Here is a 22,515-nt window from a genome sequence, read left to right as displayed (position 1 = left end):
CTCAGCCCAGCCACAACAGCCTAGGGATCGTGCCATAGGCTTTTCCCACAATCCCTCTCTCCTCATTGCCTATTTCATGCATTCTTTTCTGTCTCCCTACTCCTCATTGCCAACACCTGCTCATTGTTCTCACTTTAATGTCTTTGATTCCTTTTGTATTGAGATAAAAAAGTAAATGAATGAGAACTTTCTCTACCTCAAATGGTTCCTATCGCTTTTGCTACAAGGAATGAACTCTATATGTGTACATCAAAGATCAAACACTCAGCTTAGGGCAGGTGGCTCATGCCTGTAATCCTACCTACTCGGGAGTCTGAGATTTGAGGATAATGGTTCAAAACTAGCCCAGGCAGGAAAATACGTGGGACTCTTATCTATAATTACCCACCAAAAAGCAAAGTGACTTTTGTGGTAGAGTGACAACCTTTAGCAAAAAGCAATAGGACAGTGCCCAGGCCCTGATTTTAATTCCCAGTAGGGGTAACAAGAAGCCCAAATACTCTACTTTGTGACTTGGCTCCCACCACTTCTCAAGGGTATCTGTCTAGTAATCCCCCCTTAATCCTGCATTCCTGACTCACTGGCTCATTCTTTGCATCACATCTATATGCAGTAATGATCTGCCTTAGGCCATCCAACTCCAGCCAGCTACCCATTGGTCTCTTCTCTCTTCATTGCAAAACTCCTACTTAAATCTTCCTAGTTTCTTGTCCTCCATTTTCTTCCATATCCATTCCTACAATGCCACCTCCTCAATATTATATCAAAATTGTTCTTATTAGAGTTACCAATGACCACCATACTGCCCACGTTATGCTCATTTCCCAGTCCTTGTTTAACTTGATCAACTGGTATCATTCATTGGGCAGGGCCAGTGACTTCCCTCTTTTGCTTGATTGGCTTTGAGGATACCACACCCTCCTATTTCTCATCTTCTCTCCGTGGCCACTCCTCCTCAGGTTCATTCACAGCTCCCTTCTATTCTTGATCTCCAAACAAACACTGGTATCTGAGGCCTCAGCACTTGGCATTCCCTCTCTATCTATGGCGACTGCCAGAGCAGCGAAAGGGAATCTTGATTGAGGGGGCGAGGATAAAAGAAAAAGAAAAGCCCAAGACGAAAGACAAAAGACAAAAGATGGGGTTCCGGAGGTCTGCAGCTCAAGACTGCAGCCCCGTTTATTTTTAACTTCCAGCTTATATGCACTTTAGGAACCAGGGACTAGCATAGGGTTACTAAAGTTCAAGAAAACAAGAAAGCCTTGAAGTCTGCAATAACAGGTGGCAGTAAAGACAAAATAAGGTTGAATAGTTCACATAAACCAGACTGCTGTCTTTTAAGTAAGCCATATCCTTGTACATTTCTTGAGGTAACAACATAACCAGAGGTCAGGATGAACTTTGCTGTTGGCTCCCTACAGGTGACTTCCATGATGATTTTATCCCTTTCAAGTGTCAAATATCATCTCTAAGTACAACAATATCTAGATGTTCTTCCTGCAGGAACAACAAGGTGCCTGCTGTCAGGTCCTGCATGTCTCTGTTCAGATTCCCCTTCCCAAGAGGCCTTCCAGGCCACCCCAAATAAAACAGTGTGCCTGTCCTTCACTCTATCTCCTTCCTCTGTTTTACTTTTCTACATGGACCCTTTTCCTCTAACATATACTAATTTTCATATTGAAAGCCTTTTGAGAGCCAAGGACATTTTCTATCTGATAGAATACCACACATAGAAAGCTACCAAAGAGTGTAGGATAAAAAGCATGATCTCATTGAGTCCTGATAATCCCCCAACAATCCTATTACAGAATTATGATAGATGAAGCAATGGAATCAGAGGAACCCACCATCCTCCAGCCGCCGATTCATGCAGCCTGACCCAGTGTGTTCAGAGAAGCCAGGACAAGCTATGGACTTTACATTTCAGGGCTGTCTTTTTACTAGGTACAAATCCCCTGGGTGCCAGTGGCTGCTCAGGAGGCTGAGATCAGCACATCACAGTTCAAAGTCAGCCTGGGCAGAAACATCCCCATGAGACTTTTGTCTCAAATTAACCACTCAAAAAACCAGAAAGTGCTGTGGCACAAAGTGGTAGAGCACTAGTGTTGAGAAAAAGAGCTTAGAGACAGTGCCCAAGATTGAGTTCAAGTTCCACAGCTGACAACAAACAAACAGAAAAAAAAACCCACTGGAGTAGCAGTAGAAGGTGAAGCATGAGGGGTAGGTAGATGTCAAGCCTTTGGAAAGAGCTGCTCCTTCTAAAATGTGCATGTAACTGCCCATCTCTATTCCTCCATCACTAAATTAAAGTAACTCAGAGAGTACATGGTGCTTTATTGGAAAGTTTCAGCTAAAGATGTATTTTATACTTTGTTACCATTAAAATAGCCTGTGTGACAATATTTATCAGATTTGGCTAAAAGGGTCAAACCAACTTCACCTTGAGGTCTGTGAAATTTAAAGCCTTCTTGCTGTTTCCATAGCAGCCTGCTCACTGACATAATTCCTAAAGAAGCTTATACATTAATGCTCAAGAACCATTTACTATGCTCATGTGCAGCCAACTGAAAATGCCATGCCTTGGGCTTAACGTCCTAGCAAATACTAAGCTATTTAAAGAAATTCATCGTTCAAGTGCGGGGTTCCAATTTGATGGAATGAACCTTTCAAATACCACATTGTAACTGTTTGACTTCTTGGATGTTGTGCTCCTTGGCTTCGGCACTGTTGTGCCTCTCACAGATGGGGATTGTGGACTGGAAGAGCCATGCTCAGGTAGCAGTAGATGCATTTGGTGATCAGATCCCACGTCCCACCATAGTTCCATGGTAAAATGAATTGCTGTTTTTCTGTTTTGCAGGGACTCCGCTGTTCACCCCCCAATACCTCCGAAACCCACTTCTCCTGTTTCTTCTCCTAACCAATTGAGACAGGATACTAGGTAAGACCTGTGGAATTTCTTGTCAAAATGAAGTTCCAGGGAAATAAGGAGAAATGGATTATGACCTGCTTTGTGCAAAGCAGGGATATGTTTTGTGTGCACATTCACCCATGAAACACTCACAGGACTTCACTTCATTTGTCAACTCTTGCTTTTGAATACTGTTTCTTATGGAAGAAAAACAATATTTGTGTTCAGGAAGTGTCCATCACATGAGTTTCATAATCCTGAATCATTCTGCAAGATGTACATTCCACATTCCATTATTATTATTACTATGAGATTAAGAAATGGTATCTCAGTGAAGAATGAATACATTGGATATGCTTGACTGCCTGCCTTTGGTTCTTTTGTATTTTTGCTTTTTTGATGGTGATTTTTTTGACACCATGTAAGACACAATTATCAAGCTATTCTTCAACAACTGTTCTTTAGGGAGAGGGTAACCAGTTAGGAAGTACTGCCCAACAAGCAGGACTATAGCCATCAAGCTGAGGAAAACTAGGTCTAAACTTCTATTCAGTAAAACTTCACAGAATCTTTAAAATTTTGTCCTTAGGATGAGAGCATAATTTTTTAATGAGTCAAGAGAATATTTCATCACTGAACTAATTAATAATATAGATTAGACTTATAACTTTTCATTTGCACAATGGTTATAATTATCTCATAAAATAACTTCTTAAGCTTTTATCTTACCTGATTTATCTTCTTGTAGTACTGAGCAATGAAATCATAACTTGAATGAGAGTCTTTAAAGAGCTAAGATAAATTGGCTTTCTACCCCCTAAATTTTAATCTTAAACTAGTAGCACTTGAGCAATGAGCTTGTTTAGATTCAAAAGAAGCTAAGTTTCACAGGAATTGGTCTCATCCAGTTCTGTCTTCTACCAATGATCTGAAAAATAAAATTAGGACAACTTGCATGTATTTTCAAGCCTGATTACTTTAATCACAGCAAGATGATTTTAATGAAAGAATATGAAAGGGAACGTGGTTTTTTTATGTAATTAACACATGTCCTCAGGAGAACAAAAACTAGTTGAATATAACTTCTTGAGAAAAAGCAAAAGTGGATAAGTAGGTCACCCATGTTCTAAGAAAGAGAACAGAGAAAAAAATCATATCACAAATTGACCAAGAGATATTATATTCATAAACTGCTTTGTTAAATGGCAATTCCTTTGTACAACTACTTAATGATAATAATAATAAAAGTTTTAAAAAAGTGTAACAGAACTTTGTATAATTGAACACCCTGTTCATTATGGCCATTCTTTTTTTTTTTTTTTTTTTTTTTTTCTCAAATTTTTATTTTCAAACTGACGTACAGAGAGGTTACAGTATCATACGTTGGGCGTTGGATACATTTCTTGTACTGTTTGTTGCCTTGTCCCTCATGCCCCCCTCCCTCCCCCCTTCCCTCCCCCCCGCCCAGTTGTTCAGTTCACTTACACCAAACAGTTTTGCAAGTATTGCTTTTGTAGTTATTTCTCTTTTTTTACCCCGTGTCTCTCGAATTTGGTATTCCCTTTGAATTTCCTACTTCCAATACCAGTAAACACGGTTTCCAATATACTCAGATAAGATTACAGAGATAGTGTAGGTACAAACATAGGAAGGTGATACAAAACATCATCAATAATAGAAACTACACATTCACATAGGACGTTGAAAGTAGTTATAACTGTGATATATCACTTGTTTCCATATCATGGAGTTCATTTCACTTAGCATCATCTTATGTGTTCCTAAGGGTATAGCTATTGGGCCTTGTGATGCTCTGCTATGGCTTGCCTAAACCTGTACTAATTATTCCCAATAAGGGAGGCCATAGAGTCCATGTTTCTTTGGGTCTGGCTCACTTCACTTAGTATAACTTTTTCCAAGTCCTTCCATTTCCTTACAAATGGAACAATGTCATTCTTTCTGATAGAGGCATAAAATTCCATTGTGTAAATGTACCACATTTTCCTGATCCATTCATCTATGGAGGGGCATCTGGGTTGGTTCCAGCTTCTCGCTATGACAAATTGTGCTGCGATGAACATTGTTGTGCTGGTGGCATTACTGTGATTTTGTTTGTGGTCTTTTGGATAGATACCCAACAGTGGGGCTGCTGGGTCATAGGGGAGTTCTATATTGAGCCTTCTGAGGAATCTCCATACTGCTTGCCAGAGTGGCTGAACCAGTTTACATTCCCACCAACAATGAAGTAGGGTTCCCTTTTGGCCACATCCCCTCCAACAATTGTTATTATTAGTTTTCTTGATATATGACATTCTTGCTGGGGTGAGATGGAATCTCAATGTTGTTTTGATTTGCATTTCCTTTATGGCATTATGGCCATTCTTAATGTGTAGATGTTTTAGCAATATAGATGTATTACCTTATCTGACAAATACATTGCTTGATGGTATTCAGATGGGATAAGTCTTTAAGGAAAACGTCATCCCTATGATACATAATAACAAAAAAGTTATTGTTTTAAAATACTGCATGATTATTTAAGTTATTATTTTATTATATATTTACAAATACATGTTTTATTATTTTATTATCATAATACTATTATTTAATAGTTAAGTATGAAAATATTCTCAGGAAACAAATAATGAACATAAACATATGTAGAACAGGTGTTTCTATATGTATCTTATGACTTAAAAAGTACAGGAAAAGAAGATAAAATGTTTAAATTAGCATATTATACTCCAGACTTTCAATAGGAGATAGTTGAATGCTAGCTAAGCCAAAGACCAAAAGTAAAGTTTGTATGTCAAGTAGTGGTATTGTTCTAAAGCATGTTCAAAATTTTCAATATAAATGTCTCCTAATAAATTTAAATTTAACGAAGAAGTGTCTTTTTTATCTCACATGTTACCTTTAATAATTTAGGCAGATTCGTCAACCTAAAACAGAAACCAACAGACCGGCTGAAAGAAAGATAAGGTACAATGACCCCTGTGAACACAATTACAATTGTAGAGATGATAGGGAGGTTTTGTAGGACAAAGCATTTTAAGAGTACAAAGTAATAGCAAAATAGAAATTAGTTTTAGCTGTCTTTAATGTAGTGGGTAATAAAAATTTTCAGAGCTACTTAAATTATTTTTCTTTTTATTTCTATCCTAAGCCTTACATTAAAAAAAAAAAAGCCAAACTTGGAGGAATGAACCTAGTTACAGAATAAGATCAAGCTCCTAGAAAGAGGGAAAGGCTTGTTCACCTCATATGCCCACCACTTGCCCCAGTGTGAGGTCACACTGTGAGTATGTAGTCATGAATAGAAGGACATAATCATTTATATGAACTTGTGCTGCATAAGCTTTGCCCCGAGATGGCTCTAGATCTCCAGCTCTTCCCGCAGCATCAGGACAGGTTCCCGCATGGTGCTGATTCTCCTGAGGTGATGGCATTTCCTAAACGTCTGTTTTCCTCAAAACAGTACAGATACACACCTGCTGTCGGCGCTTCCTGTCTGGGTCAGCATCTGTCCTGCTTATATTTTACTTACTGTTCTTTCTCCTTCATTTGAGGGAAAATACTATGTTTGGAAGTATTTTCAATGTCATTGTAAAGGCTTCTCAACAGGATAAATGTTTTTGACTGAAAAGTTTTCCAAGTTCAGAAGAGAGTCCCAGTTTGAAACACCCAAGTGTCTGAAGTGAATCATTTCATTCTTCCCTAGAAATGTATTATACAATGCTTAGCATTTCTCAGACTGCTTCTCTTATGTCACATGAGGTCATACTTAATCTATGAGAGAAAATCATAAAATTGTCTTTGCAGTGGGGATGTATCAGAACCTTCAGCCTTTGTGTGTCTTCTGAATCACCAAAAGTAGATGACATTTTCCAACTCATTTGACAACAAATTCCTTTCTTCATGTAACCTTACTAACCATCGATGAGACACAAGTCTTTTTTTTTTTTTTTTTTTTTGCCAGTCCTGGGCCTTGGACTCAGGGCCTGAGCACTGTCCCTGGCTTCTTTTTTGCTCAAGGCTAGCACTCTACCACTTGAGCCACAGTACCAATTCTGGCCGTTTTCTATATATGTGGTGCTAGGGAATTGAACCCAGGGCTTCATGTATACGAGGCGAGCACTCTTGCCACTAGGCCATATTCCCAGCCCTGAGACACAAGTCTTAATTACAGATAAATCTAAGAAGATTTTCCTTGTTATTCCTTGTTATTTTCTTATAGAGATCAATATGGATTCGTTGTTCCTTTGAGATGCCTGGTAAATATAGTTTCATCCCATCTGAGGGATTCATTAATTGTCTGGCATTCATTCCTCAATGCTCCTTGGATCTAGCTGATAAACTCCTAAGGTCCTTCCCACTCATATCTCTGTTGATGTGTACAGCTAGTTCATTGTATTTCCTCCTTCCCTTCCTTTCTTGTGAATTAACATTATTAATATTTACAAATTTAATGTGTTTTACTGTGCTGTTTCACATATACAGATAAGGTACTTCAATTGTATTATTTTCATTTCTTTTTAAAGTGCAGAACTTGGTAGTCACCAATATTTTAGAAGAAAAACATAGTTACTTCAGTGGGTGCTAGATGGTAGAGCCAATACCAAGACAGAATGATGAAGAACGCATAGGGTGTGGGCAGCGAATGTTTGTGGAGGTGGGAGATGGCCTGTCTGTGTGGGCTTTGAGCTTGTATGATAGGGCCATCTTGTTATTTTCCTGAAGTTCTTATTACTTGAGTTAACATTTGGACTATCACTTTCTTTACTAGTAGTAGATGAAAACTTTCAGCTCTTTCAGTCCTGGCTCCCCTGACCTTGATCTTTCTTTTGCATTGCTTGAAGGAGTCAGGATCTGGACAACATTGTCAAGGTGGCTGCTTCACTTCAGAAAGCTGATAAGGGGTGAGGTCTCTCTCAAGCTTGATCTTTTTTTTTTTTTTCTCTTTGTGTTTCATCCTAGCAAGTATCTTTAAAAATCAAAATATGAGCCAAACGCTCATGATGCTTACTACATATAATTTAAGAGGAAAAAGTATGCCTATCTTTAAGTACTCTCTAATAATGGGTACATTCTTCAGCTTCCTCTTCCAGTGACTTTCCTCCTCCCGGTGACATCAGCTGTCCAACCTTATTCCAAGTTTCCAGCTCCAAATTTGTGTTGCTGGCCTAAATCTTCATCTCTGTTCATGCCTTCATTGAGGATGTTCAATTTTCTTCCCAAAGTGCTATGTCCTGACTCCTTTGTTTTCTGCAGGCTCACCTATCTGGAATCATTAAAACTTGGCTTGTTTTTAGTATTGCTGGAGATGGGATGCTAGGTATCATACATGTGAGACCAGTGCTCTGTCACTGAACTACATCCACAGCCCCTACACTCATTCTGATCATATATCATGCCCTCTGTGGAGTGACTCCTTAGTGAGCTGTGACTTTTGCCTCTTTTGGCAATTAAACCACATTGTTCATACCTCACACCTAATCGTGTCGGCCTTTGTCCCACGCTATTGGTGTAAAGGCACTGTCTTCCCTATTGTCTCACTGATGTTCAGTGCAGATATTTTTGCCTGATCACCAAATGTAGTTGCACTGTCTGGTATTCTACTGACTTAAAGGAGGTATTTCTATAACAGGCTAAGGTAAAATCATGAGGAGCAATGAGAAAATCCTGGGTATAAATATTCCATTGCTTATATCCAAAACCTGAAACTTTTTCATTGTTTAATATAATTTAATGATTGTAAGAATGTTACTAGAGGCTGCAGTCATCATCAGAAGAGAAGAAAACAGAAGAGGGCCATTTGGCTTTTCTGTGCAAATTTGTAAGCTAAGAGGAGCCATGAATCAGGACCTCTCAAAGTACCCAGGGTGTTTCATTCCCATTTTTCTCTTTCATTTAAATTTCTTGGTCTCTGATTCTATTCATTTACTTTTGTTTGAGGGAATGTTTTATTTTCAATGGGGAATGGACAATTTTTTTGGCAGGTGATTGGGATGTTTGAGGGGGAGATAAGTGAGTGATACTGAAGGGAATTATTTGTAGTTCTGCATAAATCAAACAAAAGCAACAAGAATAGCAGTTCCAATTCCCATTCTCAATCCACAATATCCAAATCTCACAGCCACAGATAATGTAGGATGGGCTGTCAAACAGGGACAGAGATAGCTTTATTTATCTGTGCTGTTCTTTGTGGAAGAAGGCATTGCTGCTATCTGATTAGGAACATTTAATTTGTTACAAATACAATGGTGAAAGTTAATATCCCAAGCTTTCATCAATTTACAGCCATTTTGAAAAGCTTAGGTACTTTATTCAGAACATAGTCTCCATTTGCTTTAATTTACCACAGAGTGTATTTTCATGATTTGTGCTAATTTTCTTGTCACAGACACAGGCCACCCCAGATCCTGAGAATCTTATTCTGTGATTCTCATGCCCATCAGAAAGGCCTGGCACTGAATTTACAGGATTCTTGGGTTTGTTCTTTCCCCCTGGATGCAGCCCCACTATTAGTAGATTGAATTTTAACCAATACGACTGGAGCTGTGGTTCAAGTGGTAAAGTACATTCCTGGCAAATGTGAAGCCCTGAGTTCACACCCCAGTACCACCCAAACCAACTAACCAAACAATGGAGAACCATATTAGGCCACTAGTGTTTGTCCCCACAATGATAGACCATTAGCCTTTTTTTTTTTTAATGAGGACGTTAGGATAGCAACTTAAAAAATATGTTATCATTTATTCTGAACTTGCTATTCTGCCCTTGAATATGTACAATTACATGCGAGGATTAATCTGTGTGGTTTCAGTTAATTAACACTTATTCAGGCTAAGAAGCCTACCCTCACAGCTATTCTGACACTAGCATTATGCCAGCTCTTCATTATGCCAGCCATCTTCACCCTGCATAAGTGGTTCAGCCACTTCATCTCACTAAGCTTGATACAGTGTCTTGATGTCTCTACATTCAATTAAAAATATGGGAAGCTTGTCTTAAATGTACAGTTTATTATCGACAAGGTCCTATTTATTATGTTGGCCACAATCAATGACTTGCCAGGCATCATGCCATGTGCTCTATATGCATGAACTTGCCAATTCTTTTCTTGGATAATAACTAAGATGAGCACTCTCATTTTACAGATGGAGAAATTGAGTCCACACAACAAAGACAACTCACCTAGAGCCAAGGCAACTGACCAATGAGAAGTGGTGTCCCCTAGATTGGGATGGATCTAAGTTTCCTGATTTAGGACTTGGAAGCTTGGATGTATAACTGCTGAGTTTCTGGGTTTTAAGGCTTTCTGGTCGACACCAGAGATGACTCAGCTCAGGAACATTCATTGAGAGAGCTCTGAAACTATGTGATTCTAGAGAAGCAAGAGGAAAGAACTGAGATTTGTGAATGGAAAAACTAAATAAGGCGGGCAGGAAAAATGGAGATGTGGTGGGAGGAAGAGAAAAGAAAGGAAGACACTGTAGGCAGCAAACTGAAGGAAGCAGCCAAGAGTCTTGGGGAACACGTCACTCCCCTGGGTGTCTATGTGGGGAAGAGAGCTGAATCCATTAGTTTAAGAGAAATTCCCCTACCCAGAAGCTTAGCTTAAATAGATTTACTCCAAAACAAACAGCCAAACAGTGTTTTGTGTTCCCAGATATGGAAATGGGCTAGCAAATTTAGCTGACCTGGAATAAGGTGGTAGTAGAATTCAAGAAAGAAGCCAGATTTACAGACGAGCCAATGTCTTCCAGTTTCTATTTTCTATGCAAGGACATTGTTCAAAGATTGAATCTGTAATCAATCAATGTATCCTCTAGGTGTTGATTCAACTAAAAATGTGTATTAAGCAGGGTATCAGTCGCTCTGTAATCCTAGCTACTCAGGAAGCTGAGGTATACAATATCATAGTTTGAGACCAACCAAGGCAGAAAAGTTTGCAAGGCTCCATCTGCAAAATGACTAGTAAAAAGAAGGGCTGGAGGCATGGCTTAAGTGGTAGAGTGCCACTCTAGCAAGTGTGAGGCCCTGAGTTTCAGGATCACAAAAAATATATTTTAAGAATCTATTTAAAGACACTATATTAAAGACCGAAGAAGATGGGATGTAAAATGCAGTCCTAAATTTTAGGTGATGTGTATAAGTGGGACAACAAAACATTACATTTGACAAATATGTAATTTCTATAATACAAAGTATAGTGAATAGACGTTTTATAAGGGATATAAACTTTCCCTGCCCCCTCTATGCTACATGTTTTCCAGACGTAGGAAGTCATCAACTGGAGGGCCAGGAAAGGCTTCTTCAGAGTGTTTGAGGATTACCTTGATGGTTACATAGGATTTGCAAAGGAAGTCAAAGTAGGATGTGCTAGATTTCAGAGCACCTCTTCCAGGGTGAGCTGTGTGTGTGGACTCTGGGACAATCTTTACTAACATGAGATTATTTTCTTTCAAAAGTGAAGAACTGGATAATCTCATCAAAATGAACAAAAGCTTGAATAGGTAAGAGTTTAAAATGTCTATTATTATCATCTTACTACTGAACTCTGTATTATGTAATAGCTTTTCTGTCATAGAACATGAGGATATATATGCCAACTTAGTCAAAAATATCTTACTAATCTTGGGGGGTGTAGGAGGGAAGCTTGTAGAAATAATCATTGCACATTATTGTGAATGTTTATTGAAATCTAAAGATACAAAAATGTCTGATTTTCATACTCTATTAAGGTAGTTACATATAAATAACCATTGTTCTTGAAATATTATTACTCTAATATATACACAGAATTTTGTTTGGTTATTGAATACTTCATTTTAAAACCCACTGAAATCTTAGGAAACATTATGTCCTAATTTTGAACCACTTATAATTGCAAAAGTTAAAATATGCTAAGAACTGTGAATAATGGCAGCAGAGAGGATGTTATAATTTTGACGATCTCCTGTGTACTTTGCGAATACTCTTACTACTAATAGACTTTGCATACTAACAAGCTATCTAGCTGGGACTAAGTAGGAGGAAAATTTTTAAATGTCAAGTGAATTAATCTGAGTCTCATGAGATATAGTTTTCATATCCTGTTTTGACAATAATGTTTAGCAGGACTGGTTACTGACAAGTCACTTAAATCTGCAATTACTGCACATTTCTGGTGCTGGTAGATCGTACCTGTCATCCAAGCTACTCAGGAGGCTAAGATCTGAAAATGGTGGTTGAAAGCTAGTCTGGATAGGAAAGTCCATGAAACTCTTACCTCGGATTAACCAGCAAAAAGTCAGAAGTGGAGGCATGGCTCAGGTGGTAGAATGCCAGCCTTGAGTAGAACAAGTCACATATATTTAGAATGAAATTTTTTGTTTTTAGAACTTTGGCTTTTCTTTCTCAGTTTCTATTTACTGCTCTAGATGTAAAAGTAATCTGTTTATATGACATCTGCTATTATTACTGATGAAAATTGTAATCAATGTACTTAAAGAAATCAAGGCCTCGATGGGCTCTTCAGAGCAAGTCCAAAGGCAGAACAAACAGCAAAAAGGTAAGTGCATCTGAAAATTGTCTTACTCCTTCAGCCATTAGCTGGGCAGTACTGCATTCTTTCCCACTCAAAAGCATTAGCACTTGTGGATGGTCAAGTACTCTCGGCATTGTACATTTAGTTTTGACATAATTGCCTGGAAAGATGTCTACCCTCCCATTCAATAAGAGTAAACGAGCAATTCATGGAAAATGTTTATTGTATCTGACCTTTGAAAAGACCATACAATTTCATTTCAATATGCACTTTTATTGGATTTTTTTCTGTGTTTACAGAGCCCAAAGTCTTGAAAGTCTCATTTATGTGAATACCAGGCTAGACAAAGACTGCGAAGGGTAAGATTCACTTGACACATCACTTTGCTTCAGCCCAAGACTATGCACTACTGTTTTCTGGGGGAGACCTCTTCTTCAGGGCCAAGTTTAGACTGGCTGGTGTAACGGGCTCTGAGCCAAGGTCAGGAGAGCCAGGGGGACCACAGTGCTGGCCCTGTCACCAACATCATTCTCAGTGGCTAGCTAAGCTGTTTCTTTATTCCAAAAAATGAAGGGTATGACCTTGGCAATCAAACCCCTTTATATATATATAAAAAAGAGAGAAACATAACTTGTTGTTAAGGGTAGTGGACAATAGACTTGTTTATGAACTAAATATATTGCTTCTTAGACACTTCCGTCTGTTAACATAGCTACTCACACCACTGAACAGAACACAGAAGACATTTGGCAGTTGGAATTGTGTAATATGTATTTCTTGTATACATCTCTACCTTGCAATCAATAGCCATGTTATTATTATTTTTATTATAAAATGGGTTAGTTACTATTAACTGAAATAGTAGAGATAGACAGATATAAAAATACTTGAAACTGACTTTTCATTACTGATAATATTTTTCATATTGATAAAACCAAACTCTTGACAATTTCATTAAAAACAATTCCCAGAAGAGTCAAGAATGGTGAAGGGTTAGGATTTATGAGCTGTCTACTATTTTTCCCCCTGGACTGGCTGCTTTCTTTGTCTTTGGTTAGTTATTATATTTATCTTCCTAACATGGTGATTACTTTTATTGTCACAGCTATTTAAAAAATCATTTATTGATGCCAATCTGTGCCCAGAATGCTATTCTAGCTTTCCAAGTCTATCTTGGCACATCTGTTCTCAACTTAATAATGCCTATATGATAAAAAGTATTGGCAATCAAATGCAGGATGCTAGCTAGTTAAAACCATGATATTACAATGTAAACGTGCCAAGTACTGCAGATGATTTTTTAAAGAAGGTAGCAAGCATTCAATTCTTTTTATGTAGTTATGTGTATTTTACATATATTTAGAAACAGTTTGGAAAGCTCCATCAATGTGTTGGAAAATAGGAAAAATCAGATAAATGCCACAACTGAATCTCTCTCTCTTTCTCTCTCTTCCCCTGCTCATCACTGTTATAAAGAAAAAAAAGCTTTGGAAGTCTTAATAAAGTTAATACAAGGACTGATGAAAAGGACAAAGGGTAAGTAAACCTTCAGGTTAGCTCCTTGCCCTTCATTAAATAGGAATATTCGGCTTTCTTTTTCTCTCTTTCTCTCCCTTCCTTCCTTCCTTCCTTCCTTCCTTCCTTCCTTCCTTCCTTCCTTCCTTCCTTCCTTCCTTCCTTCCTTCCTTCCTTCCTTCCTTCCTTTCTTCCTGCCTTCCTTCCTTCCTGTCTTCCTTCCTTCCTTTCTTTTGCCACAGCACTGTTAAAGATCCTTCAAGTTAATGGACGCTTTCCCCAAAGAACCATATATTTGAAATATAGAGAAGTTGGTACAGGAAAACTATCTAGATAATATCTTTTTCTTAAAAATTCAAACATGAATAATCAGTAACAAGCCAGAAGTAGAGCTGTAGATCACGTGATAGATTACCAGCCTTGAGTGAAAAAAATTAAGAGACAGTGCTAGGCGCGCACGCGCACACACACACACACACACACACACACACACACACACACCCCACACATACCAATTATACTCCCTATACATGGTCTAAAACAATTGTTCTACTAGCACTTTCTAGGCTATGAGAAAACTGAAAGAAATTGACATTGTGAGAATATTTAGGGACTTTGGTTTGTTTCCCAAAGGCAGAGGTTCTAAGGAGGTAGAGATTTTAATTCTTAATGTAAGGGAAACAGTTAATGCCTGTTATCTACTTACCAAAAAGAATTTGCTTTCCAAACAATTGTAGCAGCTATGTTTGAAGTGTATATATATTTAAAAAAAACATTTGTTAAGAAGAAAAAAATTTCAGACACAAACCATTTTTAATGTGAATTAGAAATATACGAAATATAATTGCAAAGTGAGAGGACTGTTGGGAAACATCTATAAGTGACTTTACAAGTCTATAAGTGACTGGTTTAAATCAATCACTACTTTGGAAATATGTAAAGATAAGAATAATTATTTTGGGGCTGGTAATATGGCCTAGTGGCAAGAGTGCTTGCCTCATATACATGAAGCCCTGGGTTCGATTCCTCAACACCACATATATAGAAAAAGCCAGAAGTGGCGCTGTGGCTCAATTGGTAGAGTGCTAGTCTTGAGCAAAAAGAAACCAGGGACAGTGTTCAGGCCCTGAGTTCAAGCCCCAAAACTGGCAAAAAACAAAAACAAAAACAAAAGTTAAAAAAAAACCACCAGAATAATTATTTCAAAGGTCTTTGGGATCATTTGGTTCTAAAGACATCTGATATCATATTTAGGACTTTTTTTTTTTTTTTTTTTTTTGCCAGTCCTGGAGTTTGAAATCAGGGCCTGTGCACTGTCTGGCTTCTTTTTGCTGAAAGCTAGCACTCTACCACTGGAGCCACAGTGCCACTTCTGGCTTCTTCTATATCTGTGGTGCTGAGGAATCGAACCCAGGGCTTCATGTATATGAGGCAAGCACTCTACCACTAGTCCGTATTCCCAGCCCTAACATTCTTTTTTTAGGTAGATATCAGAGAAAATTGTCTATAATCTGCCTGACTTCTAAAATTTTTATGTTTTTTCCCCCCAAGAAGCCAAGATCTTGAATCTGTTGTCAAAGTGGATGCCAGGACTGCTAAGACCAGCAGAAGGTGAGAACTGCATGTTTCTGAATATAGAGTATTCCTCCTCGATTTGTTGGTGATCTTCACAGTAGTATCCAGGGCATTACATCCTTGAGTTGGTCTCCCCTTTTCTATGTCTCACTCATTTCTGGCCTACAGATATTCACGTATAGCTTAGTAAACTCCTAGAGTTTAACTTATATATTGTTGTTAGGCAATTTTTATCCTAAAGTCAATTTAATATCAGTCAAATAATTTTCTCCAATAAAATAGAGACTATGTAGGATGCATCTAATAGTAGGAGAATATTTTGAAACCTATGTGAACTTTTTTTTAAAAGAGGTGAAGACCTTGATGATATTATCAAATCATTCCTAATGGAAATGGAAATACCACTGGGTAAATTTTTAAAAATTTAATTGTTACTATAAGCTGATTTACAGAGGGGTTACTGTTACATAAATCAGGTACATTTCTTTTGAAACAATATCACCCCTTCCCTCCCATCTCTACTCACATAGTGTCCAGTGAGTACCATTGCTTAATTTGTTCACCCTCTGTTCCTCTACTTCTGTGCCTTCTCTTACATTTGAGTAAGTCTTAATAATATCCTTAATTCTGAGTTTTGTAAGTGATTATAAGAAGATGAAATTTGGTCTTTTAGCTTCATAATCTTAGTTTATTAGCACAAGGGTGGACAGTTACCACGCCTTCTTATCCCCCAGAAAACTACATTTTTTTTTCCTGTAATTGTGTTAATATTTGTAAGTGAGTTGCCTTTTCTCCAAGATTTTGGGTGTTTGATTTAAATTTAGGACAAGTTATTGAGTTGAATTTCCTTGTCTAAGGAACATAGTCAATAGCATTTTCAAAGAAAGTGTCCAAAATGTCAAAGATAGCTATGAGAGGAAGAAAGCACAAGCCTTGATTAAGGCTGGCATAAGTCACCTTGTCTAAGGGTGGAGTCTCAGCAGGCAGCTGAGATGTGGGCAGATGTTTGTGGAGGGGGCTTAGAAGGAGACCATATTGCCTCTTGTATGGAATTACATTGACATGGCAGCAATTCCCAATTCTTTACCACTCCTTTTGCCTCCTTGGGTGTCACTCAGCTTATGTGGCCTTGGGTGTCACTCAGTGAATTTTATTGAAGTGCCATGTGTCCCCTTCCCTGCCACTACAAATGAATTATTTATTGTCCTTTTGTATGTGGTAGATTTGTATTGCTTTATATTATTTACCACGACTTTATAATGAGGCAAATTACTATAACGACGATTTGGGCTCAAGGAATATTTGAGTTTATATGAAGGCATGCTTTCTTCTTATCATTATTTTTAATATTGTAAGTTATTATTAATTTTTTCTTATTTTCAAACAAGATAGCCAATTACAAGTAAAAAATTATAGTTTGCACTCAGTGTGACACTTCAGGTGTGACAATTCAGCTAACGTTATTTTCATGTTTTGGGTGTTCTAACAAGATGTATGTTAGAGAAAGGTTGATTTTGTACAGAAGATTAGTCTCTGGTTAACAAACAACCTTAAATAGTTGTCAGCTCAAGATATAAGAGAAGAACTTTCATTTGCACTTGAAACTTCAAATATTTACATTGCCATGGAGAACTTGGATATTTACCACTTCTTAATTTTGTCATTTCATTATTCTTTTTATTAGTGCTTTAATTAATGCTAAAACCTCATTTCCTTAGTCATAGAAAACAAGACCTCACAGGCTTATAAAAGTGAACTCTGAAACAAATAAAAACAGCAAGCGATAAGGCATTTAAAACTCTCATCTTCCTTTGTCAAACATTTAAAAACACATTAGAGGGCTGGGGATATGGCCTAGTGGCAAGAGAGCTTGCCTGGTATACATGAGGCACTGGGTTCGATTCCCCAGCACCACATACACAGAAAATGGCCAGAAGTGGCGCTGTGGCTCTAGTGGCAGAGTGCTAGCCTTGAGCAAAAGGAAGCCAGGGACAGTGCTCAGGCCCTGAGTTCAAGGCCCAGGACTGGCCAAAAAAAACCACAAAACACATTAGAATTCTGATCACTTGTATTCAGGACAGTAGATTGAGATTTGAGCCAAAACCATTCTTTCTCCAAACACATTGAAGGAGTTCTATATGAGCGGTGCAGAGAGGTCTCTTCCAGGATATTATTTGTTGGTTCTAAAAGCTGTCACCAGTGCCTGTAGGCCCTGTTGGCAGAGCAAGGGCTCAGCTAGCTGTTGTGCTGCTCTGAGCTGTCAAACATGGTTGGTACACAATAACCCTATGAACTAGAAGCCTAAGCAGTCTTAGGAACAGGCTGAGGACAAAGTATGAGTCCTATTGGCTACTGGGTGATTCTGGGTGGTAACCTGAAACTCTCAATGTCTACAGGGAGTCTGAAAGACCTGGGTGCAAATTGTAGTTCTTGCTAACTGTGTGTCTGACCCTGTTTACTATTTTGTTGAAGAAGGATCATAATACCCTCAGGCTTGGCACATGCTACCCACAGGTCATCACAAGGATAACGATTCAAGTGCACAAAATTTTAGTTTACCTTGACTTCCAGGAAAACCTATGCTCTCCAATTTATAATTTATAAATTATATATTTATAATTGTGACATTGTTATTTTTTTGTTTTGTTTTTTGCCCATCCTGGGGCTCAAACTCTGGGCTTGGATGCTGTCCCTGAGCTCTTTTTGCTCAAAGCTAGTGTTCTATCAGTTGAGCCACAGCACCACTTCTGGCTTTTTCTGTGGTTAACTGGGGATAAGAGTCTCAGAGACTTTCCTGGCCAGTTTGGCTTCAAACTGCAATCCTCAGATCTCAGTCTCCTGAATAGCAAGGGTTATAGGCATGAACAACTGGCTCCTGGCTTATTGTCTTATGTATTTGAGTGTACACCTGTGAGTGCATGCACAGAAATGCTTTTATGTGTACATGCATGTGCATACATGTCTAAGTGTGTATGTGCTCACATCTGGATGTGTATGTGAGTGTACTTGTGTGTGTGAGGTGCCCATGCATAATTGAGTATGTAAGTGCTGCTTTGTGTTTGATATATATGTGTAGGAATATGTGTAGGTTTGTATGTACATGAGGACATATGTGCATGGATGTGTGGGAGCATACATGTAATGTGTATTAGTTATATTTGTATGAATGAACTTTCCCAAGAAAGTTTTTCAAAATAGTATCTCTTTTCCTACACATAATGAAGTTCTATAGCACTTTTAAAAATAATATCAGGTCATGTTTCTTTCCTTATTATAAGCATCGGTGTTTTTCCACCTCAGATACAAAAACATTCTAATGTTTGGTGATTTTCCCAAGAAAATTTCACCACACCAACTTCCCTTATTCTATGTCTTCTTGAGGCTTCTGCATGTGCTGTTCCTTCCTCATGGGAAGCTCTCTCTCTGTGATGTCACCTTTTCAACAGGTTGTTTATGACTCATGAATAAAATTAAGTCACAACCCCTTCTTTGTCCTCAGTCCAGAGGCACCAAGTACTATTTTTGCTTAAATTTGCAGTGTATATTGCAGGCTAATCCTGGGCATGTACTCCTGCCATCTGTCCCCGCATGTGAGGCCTGTACTCCACTGGGATTTCCAATTTGGGGATTGAAAGAATGTAGAAGTACTAAGAATATATACACTGTGAGGTGACTCTTCACATAGGAAAACTCAGCATTACCTTAGATAGGTTACCACATTAATTACCTCACTTTAACTTACTGACTGTATGAACTAAGAAATGTAAAGCACCTTCTAGGGCTGGGATGTAGGTCTGTGGCAAAGTGCTTGCCTAGCAGGTGCCAATGTCCTGGGTTCTATCCCAAAAACACAAAAAAGAAGAGACCACAAAATTTTACAGTTAAGGAACCTTATCTGTGGTATGCCTCAATTAATGTTTAAAGAAGCCAAGATCTTGATAATCATATAACGAAAGCATATTCCACAACCAATACCAATGTTAATGTCAATGCTTAATATTCTTTTATTTATTTGAACACTTAAACCTGTAAATACGAACCTGAAAATTTTTTCTGAGTTCTTGCTATTCAAATTCTCTATACTTCATTTAGACAAAACTCCAGGGATACTCTGGAGTAGCAGCTGGGTTGTCTCTATGGGGTTGATTATTCCATTATTTATATGGCAAGCCCTTGCATTTTTGTTACTTGTAGCCTGAGTATCATGTCCTTAGACATCTGGATCTGAGCAAAAAAACCTGTATCAACATCTGGTTGCCTCCAAATATCTGTAGCTTTGATGTTTATAGATGAAATCTCCGTGGCTTTTTTGATACGTTCTTGGTCAGGTTGCAAGTGTGGAGAAAGTGTAAATATCCCCTTTTGTGGAGGCTCCTTTTTCCATGTGGCCTCCTCTGTAGTTCAGAGAAAGACTTGCTGGTGTTGTGTATGTGGAAAACCACATGCAGATGCTACAGGGTAATGGCAAGACACTGGGCTGTTTGCAGTGGTGGTGTGGAATGTTACATTACAGTCAGTATGTTTCACATAAGCCCTGAAGATTCGAATCTTCCCATTGATTGTCACCCAATCAGTTAGGATATGTTGTCCTCCTCCTCCTCCTCCTCCTCCTCCTCCTCCTCCTCCTCCTCCTCCTCCTCCTCCTCCCCCTCCTCCCCCTCCTCCTCCTCCCCCTCCTCCCCCTCCTCCCCCTCCCCCTCCTCCCCCTCCTCCTCCTCCCCCTCCTCCCTCTCCTCCCCCTCCCCCTCCTCCCCCTCCTCCCCCTCCCCCTCCTCCCCCTCCTCCCCCTCCTCCCCCTCCTCCCTCTCCCCCTCCCCCTCCCCCTCCCCCTCCTCCTCCTCCTCCTCCTCTTCTTCTCCTTCTCCTTCTTCTTCTTCTTTTTTTTTTCCCAGTCCTGGCGCTTAGACTCAGGGCCTGAGCAATGTCCCTGGCTTCTTTTTGCTCAAGGCTAGCACTCTATCACTTGAGCAACAGCTCCACTTCTGGCTTTTTCTATATATGTGGTGCTGGGGAATTGAACCCAGGGCTTCATGCATATGAAGTGAGCACTATTACCACCAGGCCATATTCCCAGCCGGACATGTTGTTCTAAGGATATTAGGGAATCAGATTTCATACTATGGACTGAGTGTGTGTGTGTGTGTGTGTGTGTGTGTGTGTGTGGTGTTACTGAGGAATGAACTTGGAGTCTCATATTTGCTGGGCATATACTCTGCCACTTGAGCTACCCCTCTGGCTGCCCCTCCCCATGTCATGGAATTTATCAAACATGAATTTATATAAATGTACTTTTGAGAGAAAACTTACCAAGAAGATATGGATTCTCCAAAGTTGGTTTTAAAGTTCTACATGTGTTGGAATATACCTTCTGGAACATTTCACAAGACACACACATACACACACACATACACACACATATATACATGACACATACATATATATGTGTGTGTATATGTATACACATGTACACATATATATATTTAATTATTTGTACATCTGGCAAAGGCTACCAGCTTACCATTAAAGGCATCAAATTAGAGCAAAAATTGTTCATGGCCAATGATTCCAAGATTATAGTATTGGGATAAATTTCAGAGATATGTAAATTTCTATGTACTTTCACAGTCACCTTTAACAATCTGGACAATCTGCTCAAAAGTAAATAGAAACAACCAAGAGTAAGGATTGTGTCTTTTCTCTCTTCTATCATGTTTCTGCCAATTTGTGGCACTCATACGAAAGGATGAGTTGAAAAACATTTGGATTGGAATCAGAAAGACTGAATTTCATTACATGACAGTGGGGAGTCTTTGAGCAAGTCCCTTCTTTACTTACACAATGAAGACCATAATGTTTATTCTGTTTGGCACTGGATAGATGTCAAATCTCTTTAAAACCAAAAAGTACTACAAATGGAAATGATTAACAAAACACAGTTTAGAGTGGTGCTGTGGCTCAACAGGTAGAGTGCTAGCCTTGAGCTGAAGAGCTCAGGGATAGTGCCCAGGCCCAGAGTTCAAGCCCCACGACCACCAAAAAAGTGCAAACAAACAAAACACAGTTTAGTTATACCCATAGCATTAGGTAGTAATATGTAGGAAGACTCTTTTGATAAGAGGTATAGACTATTTTACTAACAAAACTTGAGGAAAATTCACCTTGAGAGCATTCAGCCTTTTGATAAAAATAACCAAATGACTATTTATTTATTTATTTAATTGTGTTTAAAGTTCGAAAGACCGTAATAACCTCGTCAAAGTGAGTCCATCAACAGGAAAAAGGATGCAAGGGTAAGATTTAATTAATTCCTCTCTTTCATTTCATGGAAATGCTTAAAAGTATAACTAAATCATTTTGCCAACTGCTGCTGCTGAACTAAGCTATCTATCATCAAGAAAGAGCTACCTCATGTCTGAAATGCTCTGGTTAACTGATTTCGGACATAAACATAATGAAGATGCCATTTCACCACTTAAGTCCACAGGAACTGGCGCATCAAAAGTCAAAAGTATTCTAAAACATTTGTCATTATTCATTATTCCAATACAGTATTGTTTATATTATCTTTATGAAAGTATGCACATGTAAGTCTATGTGTATATACACATATATAAGGAATGTGTGTATATATATGTACATACACATATACATACATATGAAAAATTTCAGCCTTCATAGATAACCCCTATTTTAATAAACGTTTTATTTAAATTTGTCAGTGTCCACTTATATTTTCAAGCATTTGATGTAAATACACCATTAATATGGTTATTTCTTCCATACTGTTAAGGTGCCAAAGTCTAGAAAACCTCATCAAAGTGGCTCTTGAAACAAATATGACGGATCAATGGTAAGGTTTATGAAGTATTTTTCTTTCCTTCTTTATGCATTTACCTTTAAAAATATGATGAGATTGTCACCCAACAGAAAAATCAGTGTTAAGGCCCTTGATTGGGTCTCCCAAGCTGTGCCACCTATGGGA

The 22,515-nt window shown here is 38.4% G+C and overlaps 1 protein-coding gene across 2 annotated transcripts in view; it reads left to right on the top strand.

Moving 5' to 3' along the window:
* Positions 1 to 22,515, top strand: part of Scel (sciellin) — an 87,353-nt gene that overhangs the window by 41,053 nt on the left and 23,785 nt on the right. Inside the window, exons 9-18 of one of the 2 annotated variants that reach the window (XM_048341208.1) lie at positions 2,861 to 2,941; positions 5,840 to 5,893; positions 7,771 to 7,830; positions 11,386 to 11,430; positions 12,408 to 12,467; positions 12,743 to 12,802; positions 13,920 to 13,979; positions 15,513 to 15,569; positions 21,764 to 21,823; positions 22,324 to 22,383. In XM_048341208.1, the coding sequence (XP_048197165.1) occupies positions 2,861 to 2,941; positions 5,840 to 5,893; positions 7,771 to 7,830; positions 11,386 to 11,430; positions 12,408 to 12,467; positions 12,743 to 12,802; positions 13,920 to 13,979; positions 15,513 to 15,569; positions 21,764 to 21,823; positions 22,324 to 22,383 (597 nt within the window). Of the gene's footprint in view, positions 1 to 2,860; positions 2,942 to 5,839; positions 5,894 to 7,770; positions 7,831 to 11,385; positions 11,431 to 12,407; positions 12,468 to 12,742; positions 12,803 to 13,919; positions 13,980 to 15,509; positions 15,570 to 21,763; positions 21,824 to 22,323; positions 22,384 to 22,515 lie in introns of both variants that reach the window. The other variant, XM_048341207.1, reaches the window with a different exon arrangement.

The sequence above is a fragment of the Perognathus longimembris genome, chromosome 3 (genome assembly GCF_023159225.1).
Source record: "Perognathus longimembris pacificus isolate PPM17 chromosome 3, ASM2315922v1, whole genome shotgun sequence".
In the NCBI taxonomy this organism is placed as follows: Eukaryota; Metazoa; Chordata; class Mammalia; order Rodentia; family Heteromyidae; genus Perognathus; species Perognathus longimembris.
The sequence above is the reverse complement of the archived record's forward strand: the minus strand, read 5'-3'. Positions and strand labels throughout refer to the sequence as shown.